The sequence below is a fragment of the Cotesia typhae genome, unplaced genomic scaffold (assembly GCF_013202065.1).
Source record: "Cotesia typhae breed Kobodo isofemale line unplaced genomic scaffold, CoteBio_Ctyphae contig_20, whole genome shotgun sequence".
In the NCBI taxonomy this organism is placed as follows: Eukaryota; Metazoa; Arthropoda; class Insecta; order Hymenoptera; family Braconidae; genus Cotesia; species Cotesia typhae.
The window spans coordinates 5646958-5674539 of NW_027423725.1; the positions used below are offsets into that span (position 1 = coordinate 5646958).

A 27582-nucleotide genomic window follows, 5' to 3' on the forward strand; every position below is an offset into this window, starting at 1 on the left:
GTTTACAATTTGGCGTAAAAAAAAATTTAATTTTCATTCTTATGCAATTAATATGAAATTGATCTAAAAATATTATGAATAACTTGGGCATTGAATTGCTAAAATACTAGTTTTATATTTAGTGGACGAAAATTACACATGGTATACATATAGGTTAATGAAATCAGATTTACATGAAGTTACAAAAAATAAAGTTCATTAATTCAGTATAAAAGATAAATTTTCTTGTTTACAGCAAAATGACAACTTTTCACATTCCGATTTTATCAAAAGAGCTCATTGCCTTTTACTAATAATCATATGCTGAAAATTGAATAGATAAAAGTTAAATAATCTTTCTTTTATTGAATATAATGTGTAATAAATACTTACATAAATGTCTGATCATGCTGCTCATGAATTGTAGTTGATCGTCGTGATTGAATTATACCTGATTGATGATTGTATAATTCTCGCATGAGAGAATCTTTCTCTTGTTCAAGCAGATTAATTTTATAGTTTTGTTTATTTACTTCCTATAATAAATTAAATAAAAACATTTAAAAATTTTAATTAATAGGATATTTTCGGGCAAATTTAATAAAATTGTATTTGTTCTCATAATGATATAATTGCATTACAACATAATATGTTTTAGTAAGTTTTATAAATCTCAAGAATTTTATTGGTTGAAAAACTGAGAGATTAATTTTAGCATTCATATTCCTAAGACCCATGAAACACTGCGTTTAATGGTGTATTATTTTTACGTTTTGGTTTAAAAATGTATGAGTGATAAATTTTCAAGCTCTAAAAGTCTATTATTGATTTTATCGATTTTATTAAGTGTAAAAGCTACTCCAATAATTTAATTTTTGTGGACAATACTTCATAATATCATTTATTATTTTAAAACTTTATCAATTCGAAAACTTATCTTTTGAATTATTTTGAAGTAACGATAACATTTACGGTAATCGCAAAAAATAGATCCACCACTATTATTCCGAATACTATTTTCCTGACAATAGATCATTTGAAAAAGAATATGTTCGTCAACATTATGACCAACACTTTTTCCTATTAAAATTTCAGGACTTAATTTTTTCGAGTTTATTTTTTTCAGAATTCAAAATAAACATAGTAATCAAATACATTCAGAAATTAAAATTTTATTTAATATTCAGCTAGCAATAGCCACTAAATGATATAAGCATATAATTTTCAACAAGTAACGATAAAATCGCTTAACTACTTTGGAAGTAATAATTGTTATAAAATTCCAACGTATTGAGATCTATGAATTTTTAGTAATTTAATAGAAATTAATAAATTTACTTATAAAAAAAAAATTAATTAATGTAGTGAAATTTATCTTTTAGTTCGGCAACTAAATAATCTTTTTTTTTCTTACCTCAGTTAATCTGCAGTTTTGATGCTTTAATCGTGATAGTATATCTTGATTTAGTTGTGGCGAAGATCGATTCAAAAATGCTAAATTCATGTGGAGAGGAAGACCACCTCTTTCCCAACTGTTTATAAGAGCTGCTAAATGACGATTCACTTCAAGAATACGTGCACGTTGTAGTTCTAAACGTTCCTGTTGAGCTTCAGTCCATTGTTCCTGTGTCAAGTAAAAATGATTTTATTCACTACTTATTACTTTCTATGTATACTTTCTTCATTTTTACCACATAAGAAGCCATTTCGCCAAGATGCTTTATCTTGTCTTGAGTTGTGGAAATTTGTTGTAAATACCAATCTCTAGCTTTATCAATAGCTCCAAAACCTTGAAGCAACATGTCTTTTTCTTCTTCAATCTGTTTTATTCTTTTCATCTAAAATTAAAATTATTATACAAATTAGTTGTATTATATAAAAGTAAATTAAAATTAAAAGTATTTCATTTCATTAATTTGTTAGATAGTAATTTGAGTAGTTAATGATTTAATAAAAGTATTTATTTATACCATGTTATAATCAATGCCATTTTGCAAAGTATGCCTTCTAGACTCTTTTTTCCTGGAGATACTTTTTTTTTGAGCAATTCCAAAATGATTAGATTGTGTTTCTATCAATTTTGTATCTCTTATATTTTTTTGAGACTTAGATAAACTTCTGGCGTCAACATTATAGTTTGGATTTGAGGGTTGTTTTTTTTGAGGGCATTTTTCTTCGTTCAACATTAGTCCAACCTGCCAATTATGTAACGTTGTTCTTATTTCTAATTTGTCAAAATTACGATCAGTGCTAAATACACGGCCTTCAGTAGCAGCACCAGTTCTCGGAGGTTTTGGAGGACCAAATATTTTGACAGTTTTTATATCACTAGTTGATCTTCCTTTAGACATATCTAACGAAACATTTCGGGGATCTTTACGTGGTTCTGATAATTGAGGCATGCTAAATGTACGTTGCTGTAATATAGCATTGTTGGGTCGTATGGTGGCTGTATTTGAAGATGTCACTAAATTTTTTATAGGATTATTTATTTTCGAATTCGACACCGATAGAGGTGCTATAAATTGACCTTGATTAGTTACAGATCCAATACCGTTTTGCTTTTGTTGCAAACATATTTTCAAACCAGAGCAAAAGCGTTCGAATGTTAATAATCCATCTGGTGAAGTGAATTTTTTTAAGTTTTCAAGCACATCTTTAGGTAATTCTTGCGTCCCATCATGTTGCCATCGTTTTTCGATGTCTACATATTTGATAAATCCAGTGTTTTCATGGTCCATAATCCCAAATAATATTCGCATAGCACTAATAAAGCTTTTTGGAAGTTCATCCATTTTTAACGATTGCACTTGTGCCCTATTTTTTAAAAATATTATTTATTTTTCTTAACTTTTAAAACGCTACAACATACATAAAAATATTGCAAATGATTGTGAAGAATATTGTTTACGATATCGCAAAAATACATCGTAAAAAATATTTATAAATGTGTAATATTACAGGATACTTAAATACTTTCACATTTAAATGAATACTTCACTTAAAAACAAACTTGGTTTTAATGTTATTTTTACGTTGAGCATTTTAGTTTACAGCCGTTTATTAACTTTCAAGAATGACAACTTGTAGAGAAAAGGTGGTAATTGGACAAATAGTTTTTTTTTACGCTCAAATACTTGTGAGTGTCATCTTAAAAATTTACTTAAAAATAGAACCTTATATGTAACAAAAAGAGAAGGCACTTTAGGTTTCCTACTAATTGATAATAGAGACTTGGGCCCAGGCTATTATTAATGTCTGAACCTTTACACTGTATGCTTACTGTACTAATTTTAATAACAAGTGATTTCAGACATATAAATGAGGCCCCTAGTGGAATTTTTCGAAAAGACTAAGAAATAGGGACCAAGAAAGATGACTATAATGCCATCTGCTGAAAAAATTTCAAACATCATGCTGATAATAGTATATTTAAAATCGCGAAATTCACCAGTAACAAATATATACTACACTAGAATTCAAATTTGCGCGCGCCTGAGTTTAGGGTTTACATATATTTTCATGCTTATGATATATTTGACCAATCACGTTACGAATAGTTTGCTTACATTATATATTTTTATATTTTTCATCTAAATTATAAGAGTGGATAAGAGTGGATATGTGATTGACTCTCAGAATGTACAACACTTTATCCTGTAACCCAAATCACTTTTTAAAACCATCTAGTGATTTCAAAACAAATTGATATAATTATAATAAAACGATAGTATTAGTTTAAAATATTTTACTATAAAATTATGGTCAGTTAAATCATATACAAATAGGTTAAAAAAATGCGCTTATTAACAACAAAAAAAATTTGAAAAACGGTTGACTTTGCTGACTGTCTCTAAAAATTTCCGCTATATTCAATCTCAGCTCGCTCAAAAAATATTTTATTATGAAATTTTAAGCTCTCTTAGGTTAAAAAACAAAACTTTTATACATTTTCAAGCTCGAAAATCTAGAGGTTGTTGAGAAAAATTCTCTTTGACAATTTTGAATTATGATATCTCCCAAACAAATCAACCGATTTTGATGCGGTTTGCAGCATTCACGTCATTTTTTAGCACAATCAAATAAAGAAGAATACCCTAGGCTTATCTCTCTCTCTCGAACATCTCTGGATCTATTCGACCGATTTTGATGAAAGCATGGTCTGCAGCATTTGACATTGTTTTCAGAGATTCAGAGCTGATCAAATTATTGAAGTGATCGGTACAGTAGTTCAAAATTTATTCCAAAAAAACACTTTTTCGAAAATTTTATTTCATAGTTTCTTTAAAATTGATCGTCCTAAATTGGTTCAGCTTTGTATGAAATAAATCTAAGGACAATATAACTCTTTTGATGCCGCAAACTACGTTTTGATCGGTCTAAGTCGTTCAAACTTATGAGAAGTTTACACACACACACACACACACACGCGCGCGCGCGCGGAAGTATGATTACAACTCGATTTTCGAAAATCAATCTATTTTATTTATATATTATTATATATATATATATATATATATATATATATATATATATATATATATATATATATATATATATATATATTTTTTTTTTTTCCTTTTAGTAGAATACAATAAGAATGTTTATCATTTTTAATAATGTGCATTTTTCAGTAAATATTTTATATACATAATTTTTATTTGTACTATTTTGATACAGTAAAAAATTAACACCGCGAATAATATAAATAATATATATAAACTTTTCATGTTAGTTGATAACTTATCACGATACAGTAAAAAGTACCTGTAAAAAATATTAAAAAAAAAATTTCATTTATCGGTATCCATACTACTTTCAGAAATGTTCACGATTACCACCACGTATCCAGGTAAGCTTTTGAGTTGCGCTACTTTTTAATGACGTAGGAAAAAAATTAAAACCAAATTAAAAGACTAATTTATTTCAAGCATACTAATCATTTATTTCAAGCACCTGTAATCGATAAGTATTATTTGAAAAAAACATTTAGATTTTATAATGATTTACGAAAAGAAAGAGTATATCCTCTTTAAAGGGTATATCAGAAATTTTCAAAAATAGAAACAAAACGGAAATTATTATCATGACATGATTAAATTCAAACAAACTTTATTTAAAGACTCTAAGTTCATACGGCAACAATAAATAAAAAAAAAATACAGAACTAAGTAACTTATATTTCTTCCAAAAAATATGTCAGGAATTATGCCTGAAATATTATAAGTAGAATTATAAGTAGAATTATAAATTATAAATTATTATAAATAAATAATTATAAATTATAAGTAGAATTTTTAATTATAAAAAAAAAACGATTTTTTCAAAAAATACATTCTATACATTCTAATAAATAATCTTATTCATAACATGTTATAGAGAAATTATTCAAAAAGTTACATCATGATAACAAAGTAAAAAGGATAAATCTCTAATAATGTTTTTTAACAATGACTCTTTGAACTAGAATTACTAATACATTCTCTACTTTAAAGTTTTAGAAATCATTAGTATCATTCAAATTACTCAAATCTGGAATAATTAACTTCCTAATAAACAATAACTATTTTTCTATCTTTTTAAATGAACTCACTGACAAAACGTGTAAAAAAAATCAGCATTACTAGAAAATCAATAATTTATGTTGATTAATACAGAAGGTAATTTTTAAATTGGTAAATATTCAAAAATTTCTAAAACGTTTAAAATTTTTTTTTTAATTATGTTTTTGCGGCGAATAGTAGTGCCTGGTCAATACTAGCGTCGCAGATCATAATAGTGGGGATAAAACGGAACTTTTCTGCCGTAGATCAGACATTCAATTATATATAGAGTCATTAAACTTTTTAACTGCAAAATTTTGTCATTTATTTAGGTAGTTTTTTGAAATAGTTATTGATATTTATTGAAATTAAAGTCAGATTTTAATCATACTTTAGTCAAAATGAACTTTGAAATATTATTTTTGTATGCGTAAAAATGTTAAAAAAATATTGTCATTCACTCCATCTTATTTTTGTACGTGAAAACATTACTTTATTATTATTGATGTCATAAAACCGATTAAATCAAATAATTATTCTGAAGGCATAGGATTAACAAACGTACGTGTCATCCGACACGAAGATTTCATTTAGAACTTGTCAAATGGTCATTGACTCAGCCATTAATATCAACAATATTAAGTATTATTGAAAAATAATTTATTTTGTTTAATTATTATTTTGAAAGAATCAAGCCGAATTAATTAAATACTAAACATCTTGATGAGTGTTTAACAATAAAAAGGACCGCCTTTTTCAGAGAGGGGATTCCGAAAATAACGTCACTGCGTCGTTTCGTCCGATAGAGAGGGAATCTCCTGTGTGAACTGGCGCAAGGGCTTTGCAGTTAGAGAGCCGGTAACCCTCGAACCTATCAGTGAGCTATTACCAAGGCTTTCCCTGAATAAGAAGGTATTCTAGAAAAAACAAAAAAATAAAATTTAGCAAGACATTTTGTAATTTTGGTTGATATTTTTAAACATTTTTTGTTATGAGATTAGTGGATATCCTTTTATAGTTTTGTATTCAATTACTGTAATAATCACCTAATTGTTAGATTTCTTCAGAAGTGCTATTGAAAAGAAGATAAGACATAAGAATTGTTAATTGATTGAATATTAAATATTAGTGGTTAAATAAATTTTTTTTTGTTTTTTTTTATGAAAAAGATTTTGAGCATTTTTCTCTTTTCTTATCCAGAAGAATAAAAGTAAGAAGGTAAGTAATAAAATTATCGATTTATTAAATTATCCTTTTGCATTTTTCTGAATAGATTTAATAGAAATTTTAATCAATTGAAAAACTTTTACTTACTTTTTTAATGTTAGAGAGAGAGATGCCAGTTTTGTTTCAACATGAAATAATAAATTATTTTCGAGTGATGAATATCGGATTATTTAAAAAAGATATAGTTAAACCTGAAAAAAATCAATACAAATGCCGCGTCCAAATAATTTTTAGTAGTACAAGTGAAATTTAATTTGAAAATTTAGGTTGTTGGATATAGGAGGGGTTGTTACTAAGGGCTATAATGTGACATGAGTCTATAGTCAGAATGTGAATGAATCATCAAATAACATAAGAATTATACGTCCAAAATTTAGTATCTTTTACGAATTTTTAATTTTGAAAATGAACATTCTCAATCATAGTAGATTTAAAAAATTAATAAAATTCCGGAATTCAACAAAAGTCAACTTCAATGCAATGATTAAAGTGTACTTTTTTTAGAGATGAAAAATCTGATTATAATATTTTTTTTTTTCAACGAGTAGCTCTCACGAACAAAACATTTTATTATTAATCATAAATAATGACGACGATCAATATAATTTTTAAATATAAGTGATTAAAAAAAAAAAAAAAAAATATCGGATTTTCACTCATCCCTGATTCAGAAAGATGATTTGAAATGATTACCTACACGTTAATTGTATATTTATATAGTATTTAAATCCGATGCTTTTAAATCATTTCAAATTAGATTTCTTAATTAGGGATTAGTTTTGTACTTAAGTAAAATTGTATTTTTTCTTTGCTCAAATATATTAGCTGTTCGAAATATGTATAAAAATTTCGATTTCCAATACTTCTACGACTTAATTTCTCGAAATAAAAACTCGTATCAATTGATTTATTACTCATCATTTAAATTAAGGGATTTGAGGTTTTTAACGTGAAAAAAAAAAAAAAAAAAAAAAAAAGGAAAGAAAATTTAATCATCCAATATCTGTAATTATTAAAACATTGACAGGTATTTACATCATGGACTCCTTCGAAAAAACGATAGAACGTAAAGAAGAAAGTCCAGTATTAAATCAAACTACAAATGATCCTGGTGCAATGGTTATCGATACAACAAATATGATTTCAACAACTCCTGGATCTCATCAACATCCACCACCTTCACCTCTTAGTGGATGTTATCTTTTGGTTGTGCTTCCTGAGCCACATGCCATCCAACATAAGCATTTTATTCTTAATAAACTTGCCAAAGGTAAATTTATTCATCTATCAATTTTTAAACTGAATGAATCACTCATAACATTCATGATTAATCATTATTCAAAAGTTTGGGTTTTTGAAGTCATGTTTGACAGTTATAATTCCTTAAGTATTGCAAGAGTCACTAAGATGTACAACAATCGCCAAAATAAGCTACTTTACTGCCACACTTAAAAGTAGTATGATAAAGCTAAATTTATCATGGTATTCGGTCGTTCCCCTTAAGCTCTATCACGTATACATTTTTTTTTTTCGTTTACTGTACTCTTTGAGAATTTTCAGACGTTATTATTTTGTTTTAAACTTGGCCGTGAAATATCTTCAGAGAATTCCTGGAACAGAGCAATATTCCTTTTCTAAAATTCATATTTTATTTTTTATTTTTTATCTTGATGAATACATATTATCTTTTTAAACTAATGAAAATAAATTCGTTAAGTAATTTTTTAAAAAATCAGTATAACACGAAAAAAATTATATATTTGTCAAAATTAAACTATTTTACTGAGGGCGGATCCTGTGACGTCATAGTTACCGCACCCCCTGTCACGTGGTTCTTTGCGGCTTGAATCGATCGGCGCTTATAACTGCTTTCAATTCAATAAAAATAAATAAGTGTGTACACAATATATGTAAAAACACAACTTCATTATTACTGATATGTACATAAATATTATTCTAGGATTTTTGTCTTGGGATAAAGAAAATTGCCATGTTGATTTAGAAAAGGAATTAGAAGCTTTAGTTGCACAATCACCCGAAGGTGAAGAAGCTCGGAACGGTAATTAAACAATCAAATGCTAAGCACTTTACAAGACGTGTAATAATTTTTATCAAAAGTAAATATAAAAAAATTATTTCTCAGGGGAACGGTTGATCCAGTATGCAACAGAGAATCTTGTTACTGAAATTTTAATTCATCCACAAACTAATACATTATTACAGTGTATTAGAAATCTTTTAGCAAGCTTTACAAAGCATCGTCATATCATTCACGCTGGTTATACGTTTAGTGAAAATGGTTCCTGGATACTGCAGGTTTGTTTTTACTTTTTGTATAATAGTATAAAATAAAACCAGTAACTTTTTTTTACTATTATAAATAAATAAAGCATCATTATTTATATGATTAAGAGAATAAAGAAAATTTTGTTTCTTGGGTATTCATTTGATAAAATAGAGTTTTTTTGGTACAATTCAGTGTTATTAGGAAGGTCAGATCAAGATTTGAATTTATGCATTTTCAAGATTGATTTATTTATTTTGTTTTGAACATGTGAATATGGATGTATGTTAAATATCAAATTAACATAATATTATTAATTCTTATAATTAAGAGGAGAAGGAAAATTTTTACGGGCATATATTCATTTTAAAAGGTATTTTTATTATTCATTCTGATAATATCAAAAAGGTTTTGATGTGAATTTGTGTCTTTTCACGATTTTATTGGTGACAATCAATTTTTATGTTATTTTTGAACCATTTTCAAACAGCATTGGTTCTATAAGTTTATTCCGTCACATTTTTCATTAAATTATTGGTAACTGATAGCAATAATATTTTTAAAATTTATTTAAAAATTACATAAACTATGTATATTGTAATTAAAAATATCGAAAAATCATTAGCTCCTTTCATTCATAAGTCGTAATCCTCGACAATCACATAGTATGTGCAGGTTGATAGTTGTAATTATTTATTTATTATATTATCTTTTTTTTTTCAATATTGTTATAAATTATTTTTGTTGTTTTACTGACTATGTATTGATATTAATAGGATGGAACCTTCAGCTTGGCTGATTTTTTTGATGCATTTAATGAGCATGACGTGCAACGAGTACTTCGAGCTTATGAGAATAATGTGACAATTGACATAAGCTGTGCTGGAATTGGTGAATGGTCTACAGAACGATTATCTCAAGAACCTTCTACTCGGTAATATTTTGTTTAACAGAAACTTACATGGCTGCCCTAATTCAAAACATAGAAATTTTAGTTCCTGAGATTTTTACGAATTCTCAGACTTTACAAGATTTTTACAAGACTTTAAAAACAGAAAAAAGTTTATACTTTAAATTGATGAAAAATTTAATTCATGTATAGAATATGTATTAACACAAAATTTTCAAGAAATAAAATTATGAGATTACTTCTTTGAAGTAATAAAAAATATAAGAACACCAAAAAAAAAAAATAGATCTAAAAATTTTGCAGCTACTGTGTTTTGAAATAGTCGAGCAGCATATTCCATATAACTAAAAAAATTGCTAATTTTTGTCATTATTTATTTAGCTCATGTAGGATCCGTTTAAATCCTGAAGATATATTATCAACAAGATTACCAGCGATTACGAGCTTTATTAATTATATAGAACAATATTTAGTTACACAAACATTAGCTCAGTTAATGCAGCCATCTGATGTAGTTGGTAATATCCGATTCAGTCATCCGACACTCTATGTCTTCCCTGGCGGTCAAGGTGATGCAGCTCTTTTCGGTATAAATGGCTTCAATATGTTAGTCGACGGTGGTTTTGCTAGAAAATCATGCTTTTGGGATTTCACAAGACATTTGGATCGACTGGACGCTGTTCTTTTTACAAGAGTAAATAATAGTAATATCGGTGGAATGTCTAGTTTTCTTCGTAAGAAAAAAGAGACACAAGTTTATCCTCAAATTGGACATTTTTTTGGTAATATATTCGAAAGTAAGCAATTACGTTCATCTGATGATAACAAAGACGATGATCCCCTTATTTTCAGCCTTATTGATCTTGGACAAGAACTTGTTACAAATTTAAAACATATTCATTTACGTCCCCATCTCTGTTATAGGAGGCAGGATCCGATAAATCTGTATCATAAAGTTGGACATGGTACGTTAGATATGTATGTCTTAAGTCCAGTGAAAGACAGTCGAGAAGTGAAAGATTTTTTATCAAAATGGACTGCTGCTGACCATAAGCTTTTTGCTGATTCACATAAGAAAGACTCAAATAATTTTGCATTTCCAATTAGAAATATGGTATCTATCTGCGCTTTAATAGTTTGGCAACCTGCTAACCCTGAAGATACTATTACAAGAATTCTTTTTCCTGGAAGTACTCCACAACATACAATTTTTGAAGGTATCGAACGATTAAAGCATCTTGAATTTTTGAAGCATTCAACGTGCTCTGCCAAAAATTTATCACCGGCTATATCTCTAGCTACATCAAAAGAAAAATCTACAAAACTTAAAATGAACCAAATTGACAGAGAAACAAAGCGGACAAATGAAACAAAAATCACTAAACGTGAAACATCGGAAGTTAAAGTACCAAAAATAGAAAGTCAATCGCAGAAGCAAGAGACAAAAACTAAAAAAACAAGTGACTTAGAAATTAAAAAGGTTGATAATGCAAAAGAATATTCGAAAACAATGATTGACTTGAAAGAATCGAAAAAAAACGAAAAAGATATTAAAGACATGAAAAAAGAATCAAAAAAAGATTCACAGAAAGAAAGTGAAGGAAAAAAATTTGAAATGATTAAAACTAATGAAGAAGATAAAAATATCGTAAACAAAGAATTAAAACGAAAAATAGAACGAAAAAAACAAGATCCTAAAGATTCGAAAGAAATAAAGGTAATACCACCAGTAGGAAAAATCGAAAATAAATCTGAATCTACAAATAAAAAAATGAAAATTTCTGCATCAAAAAAACCTTTAACTGGATTACCCACTAAACCAGAACTTCTAAAAACATCAATGCCTAAAACGACCAGCAAACCTTCTGCGAAGCAAATATATCCACCAGCAAAAAGTACTAAAGATGCAAATAATAGAAAAGTTTTAGAACAAAAAAATATAGAAAAAATAACTTCTAAACAAAAGCCGTCTCCACCAGTTGCTTCAGCTGAAAAGAAACCTGTTGTTCGTCGTATAAAATCAACTTCCAGCCCCAGTAAAAATCGGCTACCAGGAAGCCCAATGAAAGTAGCAAAAGTGACTTCTACAGTACCTACCAAACTAGAAAAAGATACTATTCAAAAAAAACTTAAAAATGAAACAGAAGCAGCTGATTCATCAACAGTATCAACATCATCAGTTGTTGATATGGATTCAATGAAATTTGTTGACAAATGCTTGACTGAAAAATCTGAAGACATGTCACTTGATTCTATTGAGAATAAAGTTCTTGCTGATCTTAAAGAGGAACGACAAGTTGTTGAAGAAATTGAAGCTGTGTTGCAAAAAGCTGAAAGAATAGAGAATACTCGAGATAATCTCATAAAAGATAAGCATGACGTTTCAGTAGATACCGGTAAAAAATATGAAGATTTGACTGAAGATGATGTGACTGTAGAAATGGATGAAATACCAAGAAAATCGACTTCTCGGAAAGCTAGTCAAGAACTTACTGAAGAAGATGAATATTTAATTATTGAAAAAGAAGAAATGTATACGGAAGATTCTGTTCATAGTGGAGAAACAGAGCATAAGCACTTTTTAGATGTTGTTCAAACAGAAAAAAATCTTGTTCATGATTCGTTTACTAAAGAAATAGAGGATCAAGAGATCGTTCGAGATGATAAAGAAGATCATCACAATGATGATGATGATAACTACCCTTCTAATTATGTTGATAATGAAGGTTATATTGATGATGATGATGATAACGACATTGATGATGAAAATGAGGATGTTGAGGATGAAGAAGATGATGGTGATGATGATAATGTATTAAAGAAGGATAAGGAAAACGACAAAGATGAAAAAAAACGAGAGAAAAACAAAGAAGACAGAGTGGATAACGAATACCACAAAGGCACTGAAAAAGACACCGTGATTGAGAAAGGAATTGTTGAAGAGCAAGAAAAAAGTGACAAAAAAATACATGACGATTCTGAAATTGAGAAAAAAGAACTGCAAAGCACAATTATTTCTGTTTCTAAAAATAAAAAATTAGAGGAAGAAAAAATAAAAGGAGTTACTTCAGCTACTACAGACATAACTTCGAAAAAAGATACACAAAAAGAGCTAGTTGAAACAGATAGTGAAGTCGTAAATAAAGAACCATTAAGTTCAAGTCCAGAGAAATTGAATTTGGAACAAAAAGCAAAAATTGACCCTGATTCAAAACCAGAGATAGGAAAAGATACTCAGATTCGAGAGAAATTCGAAGAATCATTAGAGAGAGTCTCAACTTTGGAATCTGGAGCCACTACAACAGCTCCAACTTTGCCAGAAGATGAGCGAATCTCTATTGAAGGTATGAAACCAACTTCTTCAGAAATTGTTAAACAAGGAATGGTCGAGGATATAAAAAAAATAGAAACTTTTGCCAAATCGAAAACCATTCCTCTAGCTCCCATAGAGGTTCCGGAATTGAAATTTACCAATAAAGAAATAACGCAACAACCCATTCCTGCTCTTCCAAGAGATATTGTAAAAACTCCTGATGAAGTGGCTGATTTGCCTGTACATGAGGAAGTGGATCCAAAACTTTATGAGATAGACAATTATGATACAAGTAAAGAAGACAAAAATCAATATACCAAAGAATCAGTTATTTCTTTCAAAGAACAAAAAAATATTCCAGAGGTCTATAGTAAAGCCACTGATAAATGTGAGAAAGGTATTGATAAAATGACTGAAAGTACTCGGAGAGACTCTGAAAAGGATATTGATGAAAAACTGTTCTCAAAATCAGGATCTCCAAAAAAAAGTTTTGATGCAGATCCATTATTGTCAGACAAGAAAACTGAAAAAGATCATCAATTAATCCATGATGACCAACAAGTTGATACTAAACAAATAATGGGGCCAAAAAAAGAAGGTAAAGAAATTGATATACCTGAAACAATTTTAATTAAAAAAAAGATTATATTAGATACTCACTCACTAGAAATTGGTGAAGTTAATGAGAACGTTGAAAGTGTTGAAGATGTTGAAGTTTTGTTAGAAGAAGCATCTAAAAAATTTAAAACCGTAAAAGACAGTCTACGAGATTCATTAGAGTCATTAGAAGAACATATAGTTGAAGAGTTCAAAAAAACCACATTAGAACTTGATAATGATAATGAGATAGAGGGAAAATTAAACAAAGTAGCTGAAAAGTTGGAAGAAATAGAGCCAAGAAAACAAAATATTTCAACTGATATAACTGCACAAAATATAAAATCAGATGTATTAAAAAGCGATAGTTCTGATTGTGTTGAGCGAAGTGATACCATTAGTCCTGTTAAAAATATCAAAGATGCTGTAAAAGATGTAGGTGAAGTACTTGCAGGAACAGCTGGTATAATTATTGATGATAAACCAAAAGATGTCATTGATATTGTCAAAAAAGTTGCAGAAGTACTTAAGGAAGATAGTTTTCTTCCGGTTCAGTATCTAATTCAAGATAAATTAAAAACTGAAGTTGAAGAAGATTTGAAAGATAAAAAATTATCGCAAGATCATCATATGAAAGTACTGGATACTTCATCATCCATAAGGAGTAGAAGTGAGTCAATAACTGAAGCTAAATTAATGTGTGCTGAATTATTAAAAGATGATGTGGTGCCTCATTTACAAGAAAGTGCTCTTAATGAAGATATTAAAAGTTCTGATGTGGATGTTTTAGAAGTTGGAATTGAAAAGGTATGTGAAAAAGTGAATACCAATCTGCAAAAAGATGATTCTCATCAAGCCATAAGTGACGTAGTAACTTCAGAAATCGCATTTGACCATAAAATGATACCTACAACTGCCGAGGTAGTCTTGATTACCCCAGATTCAATGCCACCATCACCTAAACTCTCGATAGAACTTCAAGAAGAAACTTCTGTAACTGAAGATGTTAGAAATATTATTAAAAATAAAGATAATATTTATGACATAATTAAAGATATACTGTTAATTGAGAAATCTATGATTTCTGATCAAGTGTTAGAATTTATTTCTATTAGTAAACAAATTCCTAAACAGCAACTTATTGTAATTATAGACCAAATTATTTCTAAAGAATATCTATTACAAAGTAAAGTAGATGAAGCTAGTAAAATGAGTAAAGTGGAGAAAGAAACAGCTGATGATATTAAAAAGTATCAACTTGAAGATTATATTCAAGAAAATTATCTAAAAAAAAATACACCAATTACTTTAGAAATTTTAGAAGAAATAGCTTTAAAATATTCATACCCAAGGTTTTTAATAATTGAAATTATTGAAAGTATTATTACTATGAAAGGGATGACGAAATCATCTGTAATAAATATCTCTGAGAAAGCTCTAATACAATTAGCTCAGGAGAATGTTCCAAAACAAGATCAGAAAAGTTCACTTGTCGATAAAGCTACAGATGATATTCAATACGATGAGGTTGCTCAAATACCAGATAAAGTGATATCTGAAATCAATGATTTTATTTCAAAAGAATTTATAGAAAAGAAGAAAATTATTGAGATTAATGTTATCGATAGAATTCATCAACAATATTTTATTTCCAAACGAATTATTATTGAAATTATAAATAACTTAATTATAAATAAAAAATTAAGAAAACAGTCAGTTGTGGACAGTGCCGTATGGGATTCTTATGAATCTAGCGATGAAACAGATGAAATTTTAAAAACTGTTAGAAAGGATGAGAATGTAAATAAAGCCGTAAGTGATTCTTCAAAAGATTCATCGGAGAGAAGCGAAAAAGGTTCAGCTACTGAGGGTGTGGATGAAATTGAACTTAATAATCGTGATAAAATCAAATATAGAGATGAAAAAGAAGAAACCATAGAAGATATTGAAAAAGGAGACAAAAATTTTGATACAGAAAGTAATATAAAATTAGCTAAATCATCATTGACGAGTTTAGAGACAACACCATCAAGTGAAACAATACTGACAAGTGACCTTAAAGAACAAATTATTTTTAGTAAAGAACAGAAAGGAGCTGAAGATGAAAAAATGAATATTAAGGCCGTTCAAGATGAGATAATTTCACAATCTATTACACCAAGCACGAAGTATCATTCAGTTGAGTCTGAAGTAAGCAAAAAAGTCGATGAAAAGTCTATTCATACTATAGATAATTCACTAACAAAAACGGATAAGCCCTTGGAATTTGATAATAGTGAAATTTCAGGTAATGAATTATCATTATCACGAAAACACTCAATATCAAAAGATCAACATGCCTTGATTGAAGGTGAAAAAGATGATAAAATTTCAGATACTCAAATTGATGATCTGTCAATCATACCGAAAGTATTAAAGACAGAAACAGAGAAAAGTTGTGAATTAGATGATGAGGAAGATAAGAAAACGGCAGAAGGTTCATCAGTGTATGACGCAGCAATAAGTCTTGATAAAATGAAAAATTTAGAGGAATATTCAACCCCAGAATTAGATATAATTGACTCATCGTCGTCGCAAGCGTTAATTACACCGACTCAAGATAAGTATCCAGTAGACAGCGCAGAAAATGTGCAGGATTTAATGGAATCGCATATTACATCAGCATTGCCAGAATCAGGCGAAAAAATAGAACTTTACAAACATCAGGAGGAAGTCAAACCACAAACTTTTTCTAAGACATCATCACCAACATCTGATAAAAGTTTAACTGAGAATCGTAGAGATGAACCAGAAGTTTTAATAACATCGAAAGAGACACAACCTGATGTAGTTCCAGAGAACATCGGAAGCTCGAGTACAAGTGCAGAAAGTAAGTACAATGACATTGAAATTGTTGCATCACAACTAGATATATCTCACCCTCATAAAAAAAGATCGATCGATCAGGAAAAAGAAGATGAAATTCAGAAAAAAGGCTTGGTAACTTCAATAGATACAGCTTTCGTTAGTATCGAAGATACTATAGACAGAACAGAGGAACAAAACGAAGGAATGGGACCACTGATTGTTTCAAAATCACCATCTGATAAAAGTTTATCTGAGCACGGTGAAAATAAAATAAAAATTCTAACTGAAGAAGAGAGTAAGGAAGTTGAAGCACCAATTCATTCAAAGTCACCATCACCAACATCTCATAAGAGTATTATTGACGATCACAAAGATAAAACAGAAGATCTGACAATACCGACAAAGTCAACCTCTTCTGCATTCGCAGAAAAGGCAGAAAGCTCAAGTTCGATTGCAGGAGATAAGCATGATGATAGCAAAGAAATTGTTTTACAACAAAATTCATCAACTGATCAAGAAATAAGTTTAATCGATCATGGCAGGGGAGTCGAAGTTCACAGTAAAGATTCAGGTGTTACAATAGATACAGCTTTTAGTGATATTCAAGACACAAATGACCAAACTAAAAAACAAAAAGAAGAGAAGTCACCAATTCTCTCAAAGTCAACATCATCAACATCTGATAAAAGTGTTACTGACGATCATAAAGATAAAACAGAAGATCTGTCAATACCTACAAAGTCAGTCTCTTCTGCATTTTCAGAAGAGGCAGACAGCCCAAGCTCGCTCGCAGGTGAAGAGGACGATGATATTGAAGAAGCTACTTCACAGGATAAAACACTTGCTCCGAAGATAATTTCAATCGATCAGGGTCAAGATATTGATATTCACAGGAAAGATTCAATAGTTGCAATAGATACAGCTTCCGGTGATATTCAAGACACAGATGACCAACCTAAAAAACAAAAAGAAGACGAAAAGTTACCAATTCTCTCAAAGACAACATCACCAACATCTGACAAAAGTGTTATCGATGTTCACGAAGATAAAATAGAAGATCTGATAATACCAACAAAGATCCCATCGTCTGCAGTCTCAAAAGAAGCAGAGAGCTCAAGTCTGGGTGCAGAAGATAAATCCGATAATATTGAAGGAACTACTTCACAAGATGTTACACTCGTTCAGATGAGAAGTTCAATCGATCAGGGCAAAGATGTAGAGGTTCACAGGAAAGATTCAGTAGGTGCAATAGACACAGCTTGCGGTGATATTCAAGACACTACTGACCTACCTAAAAAACAAAGAGAAGAGGAAAAGTCACCAATTCTGTCAAAGTCAACATCACCAACATCTGTTAAAAGTGTTACTGACGATCACAATGATAAAACAGAAGATCTGTCAATACCTACAAAGTCAGTCTCTCCTGCATTTTCAGAAAAGGCAGACAGCCCAAGCTCGCTCGCAGGTGAAGAGGACGATGATATTGAAGAAGCTAGTTCACAGGATAAAACACTTGCTCTGAAGAGAATTTCAATCGATCAGGGTCAAGATGTTGATATTCACAGGAAAGATTCAGTAGTTGCAATAGATACAGCTTCTGGTGATATTCAAGACACTAATGACCAACCTCAAAAACAAAGAGAAGAGGAAAAGTCACCAATTCTCCCAAAGTCAACATCACCAACATCTGACAGAGGTGTTACCGACGATCACAAAGATAAAATAGAAGATATAATATTACCTTCAGAGTCCTCATCTTTTGCCGTCCCGAAAGAAGTAGAAAGCTCAACACCAGTTGCAAGAGATGAGCACGATGATATCGAACTTGCTACATCACAACATGATACATCACCTATTCAGACAAGAAGTTCAATCGATCGGGGCAAAGATGTTGAAGTTCACAGGAAAGATTCAGTAGTTGTAATAGACACAGCTTCCGATGATATTCAAGACACTACTGACCTACCTAAAAAACAGAGAGAAGAGGAGAAGTCACCAATTCTCACAAAGTCAACATCACCAATATCTGATCAAAGTGTTACTGACGATCACAAAGATAAAACAGAAGATCTGTCAATACCTACAAAGTTAGTCTCTTCTGCATTTTCAGAAAAGACAGACAGCACAAGCCCGGTCGCAGGTAAAGTGCACGATGATATTGGAGAAGCTACATCACAGGATAAAACACTTGCTCTGAAGATAATTTCAATCGATCAGAGTCAAGATGTTGATATTCACAGGAATGATTCAGTAGTTGCAATAGATACAGCTTCTGGTGATATTCAAGACACTAATGACCAACCTCAAAAACAAAGAGAAGAGGAAAAGTCACCAATTCTCACAAAGTCAACATCACCAATATCTGATAAAAGTGTTACTGACGATCACAAAGATAAAACAGAAGATCTGTCAATACCTACAAAGTTAGTCTCTTCTGCATTTTCAGAAAAGACAGACAGCACAAGCCCGGTCGCAGGTAAAGTGCACGATGATATTGGAGAAGCTACATCACAGGATAAAACACTTGCTCTGAAGATAATTTCAATCGATCAGGGTCAAGATGTTGATATTCACAGGAAAGATTCAGTAGTTGCAATAGATACAGCTTCTGGTGATATTCAAGACACTAATGACCAACCTCAAAAACAGAAAGAAGAAGCAAAGTCACCAATTCTCTCAAAGTCAACATCACCAACATCTGACAAAAGTGTTATCGATGATCACGAAGATAAATCAAAAGATCTGATATTACCAACAAAGATCACATCTTCTGCAGTCTCAAAAGAAGCAGAGAGCTCAAGTCTGGTTGGAGGAGATAAAAACGATAATATTGAAAAAGCTACTTCACAAGATGTTACACTCGCTAAGACGAGAATTTCAATCGATCACGGCAAAGATGTCGATGTTCACAGGAAAGATTCAGCAGTTTCAATAGATACAGCTTCTGGTGATATTCAAGACACTACTGACCTACCTAAAAAACAAAGAGAAGAGGAAAAGTCACCAATTCTGTCAAAGTCAACATCACCAACATCTGTTAAAAGTGTTACTGACGATCACAATGATAAAACAGAAGATCTGTCAATACCTACAAAGTCAGTCTCTCCTGCATTTTCAGAAAAGGCAGATAGCCCAAGCTCGCTCGCAGGTGAAGAGGACGATGATATTGAAGAAGCTAGTTCACAGGATAAAACACTTGCTCTGAAGAGAATTTCAATCGATCAGGGTCAAGAGGTTGATGTTCACAGGAAAGATTCAGTAGTTGCAGTTGACACAGCTTCCCGTGATATTCAAGACACTAACGATCAATCTAAAAAACCGACAGAAGAAGATAAGTCACCAATTCTCCCCAAGTCAACATCACCAACATCTGACAGAGGTGTTACCGACGATCACAAAGATAAAATAGAAGATATAATATTACCTTCAGAGTCCTCATCTTTTGCCGTCCCGAAAGAAGTAGAAAGCTCAACACCAGTTGCAAGAGATGAGCACGATGATATCGAACTTGCTACATCACAACATGATACATCACCTTTTCAGACGAGAAGTTCAATCGATCAGGGCAAAGATGTTGACGTTCACAGGAAAGATTCAGTAGCTTCAATGGATACAGATTCCTGTAATATTCAGAACACCATTGACCAACCTCAAAAACAGAAAGAAGAAGCAAAGTCACCAATTCTCCCAAAGTCAACATCACCAACATCTGACAGAGGTGTTACCGACGATCACAAAGGTAAAATAGAAGATATATTACCTTCAGAGTCCTCATCTTTTGCCGTCCCGAAAGAAGTAGAAAGCTCAACACCAGTTCCAGGAGATGAGCACGATGATATCGAACTTGCTACATCACAACATGATACATCACCTATTCAGACGAGAAGTTCAATCGATCAGGGCAAAGATGTTGACGTTCACAGGAAAGATTCAGTAGCTTCAATGGATACAGATTCCTGTAATATTCAGAACACCATTGACCAACCTCAAAAACAGAAAGAAGAAGCAAAGTCACCAATTCTCTCAAAGTCAACATCACCAACATCTGACAAAAGTGTTATCGATGATCACGAAGATAAAACCGAAGATCTGATAATACCAACAAAGATCCCATCTTCTGCAGTCTCAAAAGAATCAGAGAGCTTAAGTCTGGTTGCAGAACATAAATACGATAATATTGAAGAAACTACTTTACAAGATGTTACACTCGCTCAGACGAGAAGTTCAATCGATCCGGGCAAAGATGTTGAAATTCACAGGAAAGATTCAGTAGTTGCAATAGACACAGCTTCCGGTGATATTCAAGACACTAATGACCAACTTAAAAAACAGAAAGATGAAGAAAAGTTACCAATTTTCTCAAAGTCAACATCACCAACATCTGACAAAAGTGTTATCGATGATCACGAAGATAAAACCGAAGATCTGATAATACCAACAAAGATCCCATCTTCTGCAGTCTCAAAAGAAGCAGAGAGCTTAAGTCTGGTTGGAGGAGATAAATACGTTAATATTAAAAAAGCTACTTCACATGATGTTACACTCGCTAAGACCAGAAGTTCAATCGATCAGGGCAAAGATGTCGAAGTTCACAGGAAAGATTCAGTAGTTTCAATAGATACAACTTCCGGTGATATTCAGGACACTACTGACCAAACGAAGAAAGATAGAGAAGAAGAGAAGTCACCAATTTTGTCAAAGTCAACATCACCAACATCTGATAAAAGTGTTACCGACGATCACAAACATAAAATAGAAGAGATAGTAATACCTTCAGAGTCCTCATCTTTTGCCGTCCCGAAAGAAGTAGAAAGCTTAACACCAGTTGAAGTAGATGAATACGATGATATCAAACTGTCTGCTTTACAACAAAATATATCATTTACTCAGAAAAGAAGTTCGACCGATCGTGGCAAAGAAATTGAAGTGCAGAGAAAAGATTCAGCAGTTGCCTTAGATACAGGTTTTACTCAGATTAAGGATACTCCTCAACACTGTGAGATACAGAAGAAAGAAGTGAAACTACCGACCTCCTCCAAGTCTCCATCTCCAACATCCGATAAGAGATTTACTGAGCCTCATGAAGATAAACACGAATATCTACCAATGGCTACAAAGGTACAACCTTTTGCCGTGTCAGTATCGGCCTCGAGTGTGATTGTAGACGTTAAGCACGATAACATCAAGACTGCTGCTTCACAACAAGATTTAATACATTCTGAAAAAATAATATCAGTTGACGAGAGCAAAGAAACAGACATTCAGGAAGAATTGCTACGATCTGCTAGAACATCCGCTGAATCCAGTGCAGATGCATCGCAGAGTCTAAAATCACCCACACTGGCACAGTCTATATTACTTGTAGATGATCTAAAAAAATTATCTAAGGATATGCATAAAAAAATGGAAGACCTGAATGAGGCAGAAAAAATAAGTAGTCTTTCAATGCCATCATCACCAAAGTCTGATAAAACTTCAGCCGTACATAGTGAAGATGAAACGAAAGTACTTGAATTGCCGGTAACATCAGTATCTTCAGTCGTTTCCGGAAAATCAATAATCTTAAATCAGGTTGCTTGCGATATGGATGATAACATAGGAATAATTGCGCCGCAACAAGATTTAATGACTTCTCATAAAGATAAGTTAATTGATGAAAAAAAAGAGCAAAACATCAATGATAAGGAACTTATTTCTCCAATCGATACAAACTTAAGTGATATTCAAAGTTCTATCGATCATACGGATGGTAAGTGTAAAGAAGAAAAACCCAAGAGTCCTTCGATATCGGCATCATTAAGAGGTGATGAATTTTCAACTGACCATCGTGGTCATGAAACGAAAGACCCACAATTAGCTATTACAAAATCAGATCAGACGAAGAGTATCGATGAAAAACAAGGAAAACAAAGTCATGGCAAAGAATTGGAATCTCCTGTCATCTCTCAGGAAAGCGAAAGATCTATAGACCAATTAGAACCTTGTGGTGATGATAGATCTATTACTTCAAGAGTATCAACATCACCATGTTCTGATATAAGCATAGCTGAAGAAAGTGAAGTTGATTCAAAAGATGTTAAATTATCTTCATCGTTACAATCTTTAGTAGAATTAAATGAACCAAGAAGCTCATTTCCGAAAGAAGATCAAATTCAGAAAATTGAATCCACACATTTGTTAGTGACATTAAGGGATACTGAAGTTATAGCTGATGAAAAAAAAGATGATTCAAAAGACCACAAACCAATTGCTACTTCAGAATCTTTAATTGCACCAAAGCATGAAGAATTTGAGAGTAAACTAATGAAGGAAGTACTTGATGATGCTGATAGTACAAAATTACCAACGTCTAAAAAAGTAAGTCAAAGCGAAATCCCAGTGGATAATAAGATTATAGAAGAAGAACAACAATTATGTGCTAATAAACCGGTATCACTCAGCTCAATCGCATCATGTAAAGAAATTAAAAATTTGGATCTAAATTTAGAAGATGATAAAGATACAATTCAAACTGAACCAGCCGAAGAAAACAGTTTCATTGATCAAGCTGATGACTGTGTCAATCTGAAAATAGAAACTGGATCGAAGCCGATGACGTCAAATTCTAATCAAATTGTAGATAAAGATCAAGAAAATCAGTCAGATGATTTAAAGTCATCTTCAGCAACACAGTCGTCAATATTGATAGAAGATAACAGGAATTTAATTGAAGAGGTTAAAGATGACAAATATAGTATTGGTGAAGATATAGTAAAAGGTCAAAAAGAAAAAGTAGAGGAAGTAAGCTTATTTTTAACATCTGAAACATCAGGACCGTCAGATAAACCACAAAATCTAAGTGTAAATGTTGATGTTCAAGATGCTATTAAAATTATAGTATCATCAAAAGATAGCCCAGTTCAAAGAGACGATTTGTTGGACAAAGAAAATGAGTTACACCATAATGGAAATCATACACCTCAAACATCACGAGTAACTAGCCTGCAATTTATTTCAACTGATCGAATCCTCGAAAAAGAGGGCATAAAAAAAGTAACTACTTCATCATCTCCACAGAAAGAACTTTCAGATGAATCAAAAAATCTAACAGAAGATGGGAATGAAGAATTTAATAGTCACCACGAAATTGAAACGCCATCAGAAGTGTTGAAGACTGTGGATTTATTGAAAAACAAATCAGATAAGGACGAAGAATCAAAAACATCAAAAACAACAATTGCAGATACAAAGCATTTCACAAAAAAAATGATTGAAAGTGGTGAAGATTCTGAACCCAATCAATCTAGACTTGCATATGACGACGAAGATGAATTATCTTCAGTTAGTTCAAAAAATATTGGTGAAAGCTTGACAGATGTCAATAAGTCAAACATAAAGCTTGATGAATTTAATGAAGAAAGAAAATGTTTACTGACACAAAAAAATGATATTGAAAAGTATATAATGAGTCAATATGTGATAAAAGGCCGAAAAATTGTTAGTGACAATCTTGAAGAGATTGTTAATCTTTATGATGTGTCAAAAAACATCGTAGTTGAAATAATTGAAGAAATTTGTAACAAAAAAAATATTGAGATGGAATTTATTTTTCCCAAAGATGAGAATACAAAGTTTAATACTGAATATTTAGTAGCAAAAAAAGAAATTCAACCGACTGATTTAATAACGGACAAAAAAGTAGATGTAGAAAATAGTGAATTTTTAATCAAGAATAAGGAACAAGAAGAGATGTTGGAGAAAAAATATGAATTTTATGATGAAAAAGAAAAGATTTCCATAACTGAAAAAAAAATAATGGAAGTAGAGTCTAAAATTCAAGACAAATATATAAACGAGAATAATAAAATTTCTTGGTCTGATCTTGATGAAATGGAAAAAACTTTATCTGTACCTAGGTATATATTAATTGAAATAATTGAAAAGTTAATAATAAAGATGCATTTATCGCGAAAAACTATTTTTGATCAAGTTATTTTGGATGAAAGTCATGACGGAAATGAAATTTTCGATCGACGATCTAGCAAGCCAGTAACTGAATGTAAATCCTTTGAATGTTCAACGTCGCAAATCTTAGACCATGACAATAAATATGAAAGTCAATTTCAAATGTCCTTTCCTAGTACAATAACAGAAATGCGCACAACTCATATAACTACTTTTAGTGAAAAGTCCGCTGATGACTTACACTCTGATCCAAATCATTTTCTAGAATCCGCTGAATCTTCAAGGTTAACGGCAACATCTTTAGATACAACAAATATTGAAAAAAACATTATTAGCGATAGAGATATGGAAAGAGAAACAGAAAAAATTAAGGATATTTTAGTTAAAGGCGAAACTAAAACTGTTGAAGAGATGCCAGAATATGATGTTATTATCAAAAGAACAGTTATAAAGAGTAGTTTAGTTGAACCAGAGATCAAGAATGAAGATGAAAGTAAAACTGCAGTTACTCACAAAGAATCAGCATTGGAAAAAAAAGAAAAATATGAGACTGATGAAACAAAACAGATAGAGTTAAGAGAAAAAGTACACAGCTATAAAAGCCATCTTGGTATGATAACTTCAGAAGAAAAATCAGGGAGATCAACTCCTGAAAGAAGAGATGGATTCGATAGTTGTTCTAGAACAGCAACCCCAGAAGGTTTTCGTTCTGAAGAAGTTATAAGAACCACAATAACCACAACTAGAACAATATCCAATGAAGGGGAAATTGTTACAACTACTAAAGAAGTGACAGAAACGACAAATGAGCATGGTGAAACAATTGTTTTAGCAGAAAAAGTAGATGTTACGGTAGCAGACCAAGGGTCATCGTTGACTAAATTAGCTTCAGTTGAAACTGACCAATCTTCAGAAATCCAAAAGTTGGATTCGTCCTGTTTAGATTTACAAACCTCTTTGAGTGATTCTCACGATAGTAATGATCAACTTTTAACTGATGTTTGGCCTAATTGTGAAGAGACGACTCCTAAACCTGAAATAATTAAGACTCCATCGTCAATTTCATCTCAAGTTTATCATTGCGAAATACAAAGTAAGCCTGTTGAATTTTCTACAGCTGATATGAGTAGTAGTTTTTACGGCCAGTTACCGTCTACACCACCTTGTCATGAAATGGAATCATCTATCACGCTTGTTAGTTCAGATGACGGTGACGATTTTACATTTAAAAAAGTAACTACATATGATGTCCTAAGTGACGACATGAAACTACATCAAACAGCAAATATTGAAAAAGATGATGAATCTGAAAAAGTATACGAAGCTGACGAAGAAACAAGTGTTGAAGCAGCTAAGGATCCATTAAAAGAGTGGGGTAAACCAATGAAGTTACCACCCCCTGAACGACCAGATAGATTCAATTTTGGAAATAACACATTAAACCGCAGTATTAACATTCCGTCGAATTCATCTGATTTCGACATCCTTCATGATTGGGGAAAACCTATGGAATTACCTTCACCTGCTTTTGGTGGTACTGAATCCTCTGATAAGACATCGTCATCAACACCAAGAAAAGATAATAAACAGTCTAAAAAAATTATCTCAGAAAACTTGAAAAATAAAAAGCACTCAGAAAGTCCTAGTAAAAGTAATAAAAAATCTAAAGAAGTCAACAATAAAATTCAACCAATTTATTTAGATCTGACTTTCGTTCCTCATCACGGAAATTCTTATTACACGTCATTCGAATTTTTCAAGCAAATACGTGCAAGATATTACGTTTTTAGTGGGACAGAACCTAGTCGTGATGTATATGATGCATTACTTAATGCTAAAAAAACTTGGGAAAATAAGGACCTTGGTAAGTAAAATTTTTTTTTATTTATTTTAAGATTTACCTGATCAAATTTATTTGCAACTGAATGAATTTATTTTTTTATTTTTCAGAAGTGACGATTATTCCAACCTACGATACTGATACTTTAGGTTATTGGGTAGCTGATAATGAAGAAGCACTTGCAGAAAACCATATTGATCTTTCTCCATCCGCTTCACGGTGTACAATTAATCTTCAGGATCACGAAACAAGCTGTAGCGCTTATCGACTTGAATTTTAAATTTCGTTAATATAAATGGTCATACTAGTCAAAAGTTAAGTTCTTATTAAAATATTTTGTAAATTTATTTCGTAATATCTACTGCATTTTTCATATAGAATAATTTGAAGACTTAACGATAATTTTTTAAGATAATTTATTTGAGACATTTAAATCAATATTCAGCATTATTTCACATTTATGTAATGTAAATATCAGTATATGTTGTAATAGCATTGAGTATATAGATCTGTGATCTAGATTTGTGATAAATTCCAAGCAGAATGAAAAAGATAAAATTATGAAATTATATTAATTAATATTCATAATAGCAGCTTTTCTTGTTATCGAATTTCAATACAACTTTTAACTTATTTGTGAAAAATTCAGATTTTCTGAGTTTCAATGATAAATTTGCTTTTTTAATTGCATCTATAAAAATAAAAAATACATTAGATTTTCGGATGGAAATCAAGCCTTAATTATTTCGCAGTATGTTAATTTATAATAATAATAATAATAATAATAATAATAATAATAACTATCAAAATCAAATCAATCAAGCCAACGTAGAACAAAATAATCAAGGAACGTATGGTTAACTTATATTGTTAATTATTAGAATGTATAAAACGTTCCATTTTTAATAACTTAAAATATTAATCAATCGTTGTAAAACTGATTCAAATTAATAATTTTTTTTTTTTATAAATATAGCTTTTAAGTATGTTTTTAGAATGTTCTAATTGAATAAATTCTTTAATGCCTATGAAAATAAAAAATAAAATTGATTGGTGTTGTATAAGAAGATAAAATACCCAGTACTTAAACAGTATTTA

The 27582-nt window shown here is 30.9% G+C and overlaps 2 protein-coding genes across 8 annotated transcripts; one reads left to right on the forward strand and one right to left on the reverse strand.

Annotated features, from left to right (window-relative positions):
- Positions 1–95: 95 nt before the first annotated feature.
- Positions 96–5401, reverse strand: LOC141538001 (suppressor APC domain-containing protein 2). Of its 5 annotated transcripts, none has more exons than XM_074259251.1 (6): positions 5380–5401; positions 1950–2796; positions 1674–1817; positions 1394–1603; positions 373–515; positions 96–303 (listed from the first exon to the last, which is right to left on the reverse strand). In XM_074259251.1, the coding sequence occupies exons 1-6, from the start codon at positions 5382–5384 to the stop codon at positions 297–299; spliced, it is 1356 nt and encodes a 451-aa protein (XP_074115352.1). In that variant the 5' UTR covers positions 5385–5401; the 3' UTR covers positions 96–296. The 5 variants fall into 5 exon arrangements, with proteins under 5 accessions (XP_074115352.1, XP_074115349.1, XP_074115354.1 ...); XM_074259248.1 differs by having other exon boundaries at positions 1671–1817; XM_074259253.1 differs by lacking the exon at positions 5380–5401 and adding an exon at positions 2981–3255 and having other exon boundaries at positions 1671–1817.
- Positions 5402–5534: 133 nt separating this feature from the next.
- On the forward strand, positions 5535–27530 carry LOC141537998 (uncharacterized). Of its 3 annotated transcripts, XM_074259243.1 has the most exons (8): positions 5535–6434; positions 6692–6740; positions 7777–8019; positions 8710–8808; positions 8893–9065; positions 9810–9967; positions 10325–26508; positions 26595–27530. In XM_074259243.1, the coding sequence occupies exons 3-8, from the start codon at positions 7788–7790 to the stop codon at positions 26762–26764; spliced, it is 17016 nt and encodes a 5671-aa protein (XP_074115344.1). In that variant the 5' UTR covers positions 5535–6434; positions 6692–6740; positions 7777–7787; the 3' UTR covers positions 26765–27530. The 3 variants fall into 3 exon arrangements, with proteins under 3 accessions (XP_074115344.1, XP_074115345.1, XP_074115346.1); XM_074259244.1 differs by lacking the exons at positions 5535–6434; positions 6692–6740; positions 8710–8808; positions 8893–9065 and having other exon boundaries at positions 7845–8019; XM_074259245.1 differs by lacking the exons at positions 5535–6434; positions 6692–6740; positions 7777–8019; ... (1 more) ...; positions 8893–9065; positions 9810–9967 and having other exon boundaries at positions 10600–10740; positions 10868–26508.
- The last annotated feature ends 52 nt before the right edge of the window (positions 27531–27582 follow it).

Coding starts and splice junctions, on each gene's coding strand:
- LOC141537998 (XM_074259243.1), top strand. CDS start 7,788: ATGGACTCCTTCGAAAAAACGATAGAACGTAAAGAAGAAAGTCCAGTA. Junction 8,020..8,709: donor TCTTAATAAACTTGCCAAAG/GTAAATTTATTC, acceptor ATATTATTCTAG/GATTTTTGTCTTGGGATAAA. Junction 9,066..9,809: donor ATGGTTCCTGGATACTGCAG/GTTTGTTTTTAC, acceptor TGATATTAATAG/GATGGAACCTTCAGCTTGGC.
- LOC141538001 (XM_074259248.1), bottom strand. Junction 1,818..1,949: donor ATGGCATTGATTATAACATG/GTATAAATAAAT, acceptor TTTTAATTTTAG/ATGAAAAGAATAAAACAGAT. Junction 516..1,393: donor AAAACTGCAGATTAACTGAG/GTAAGAAAAAAA, acceptor AATTTATTATAG/GAAGTAAATAAACAAAACTA.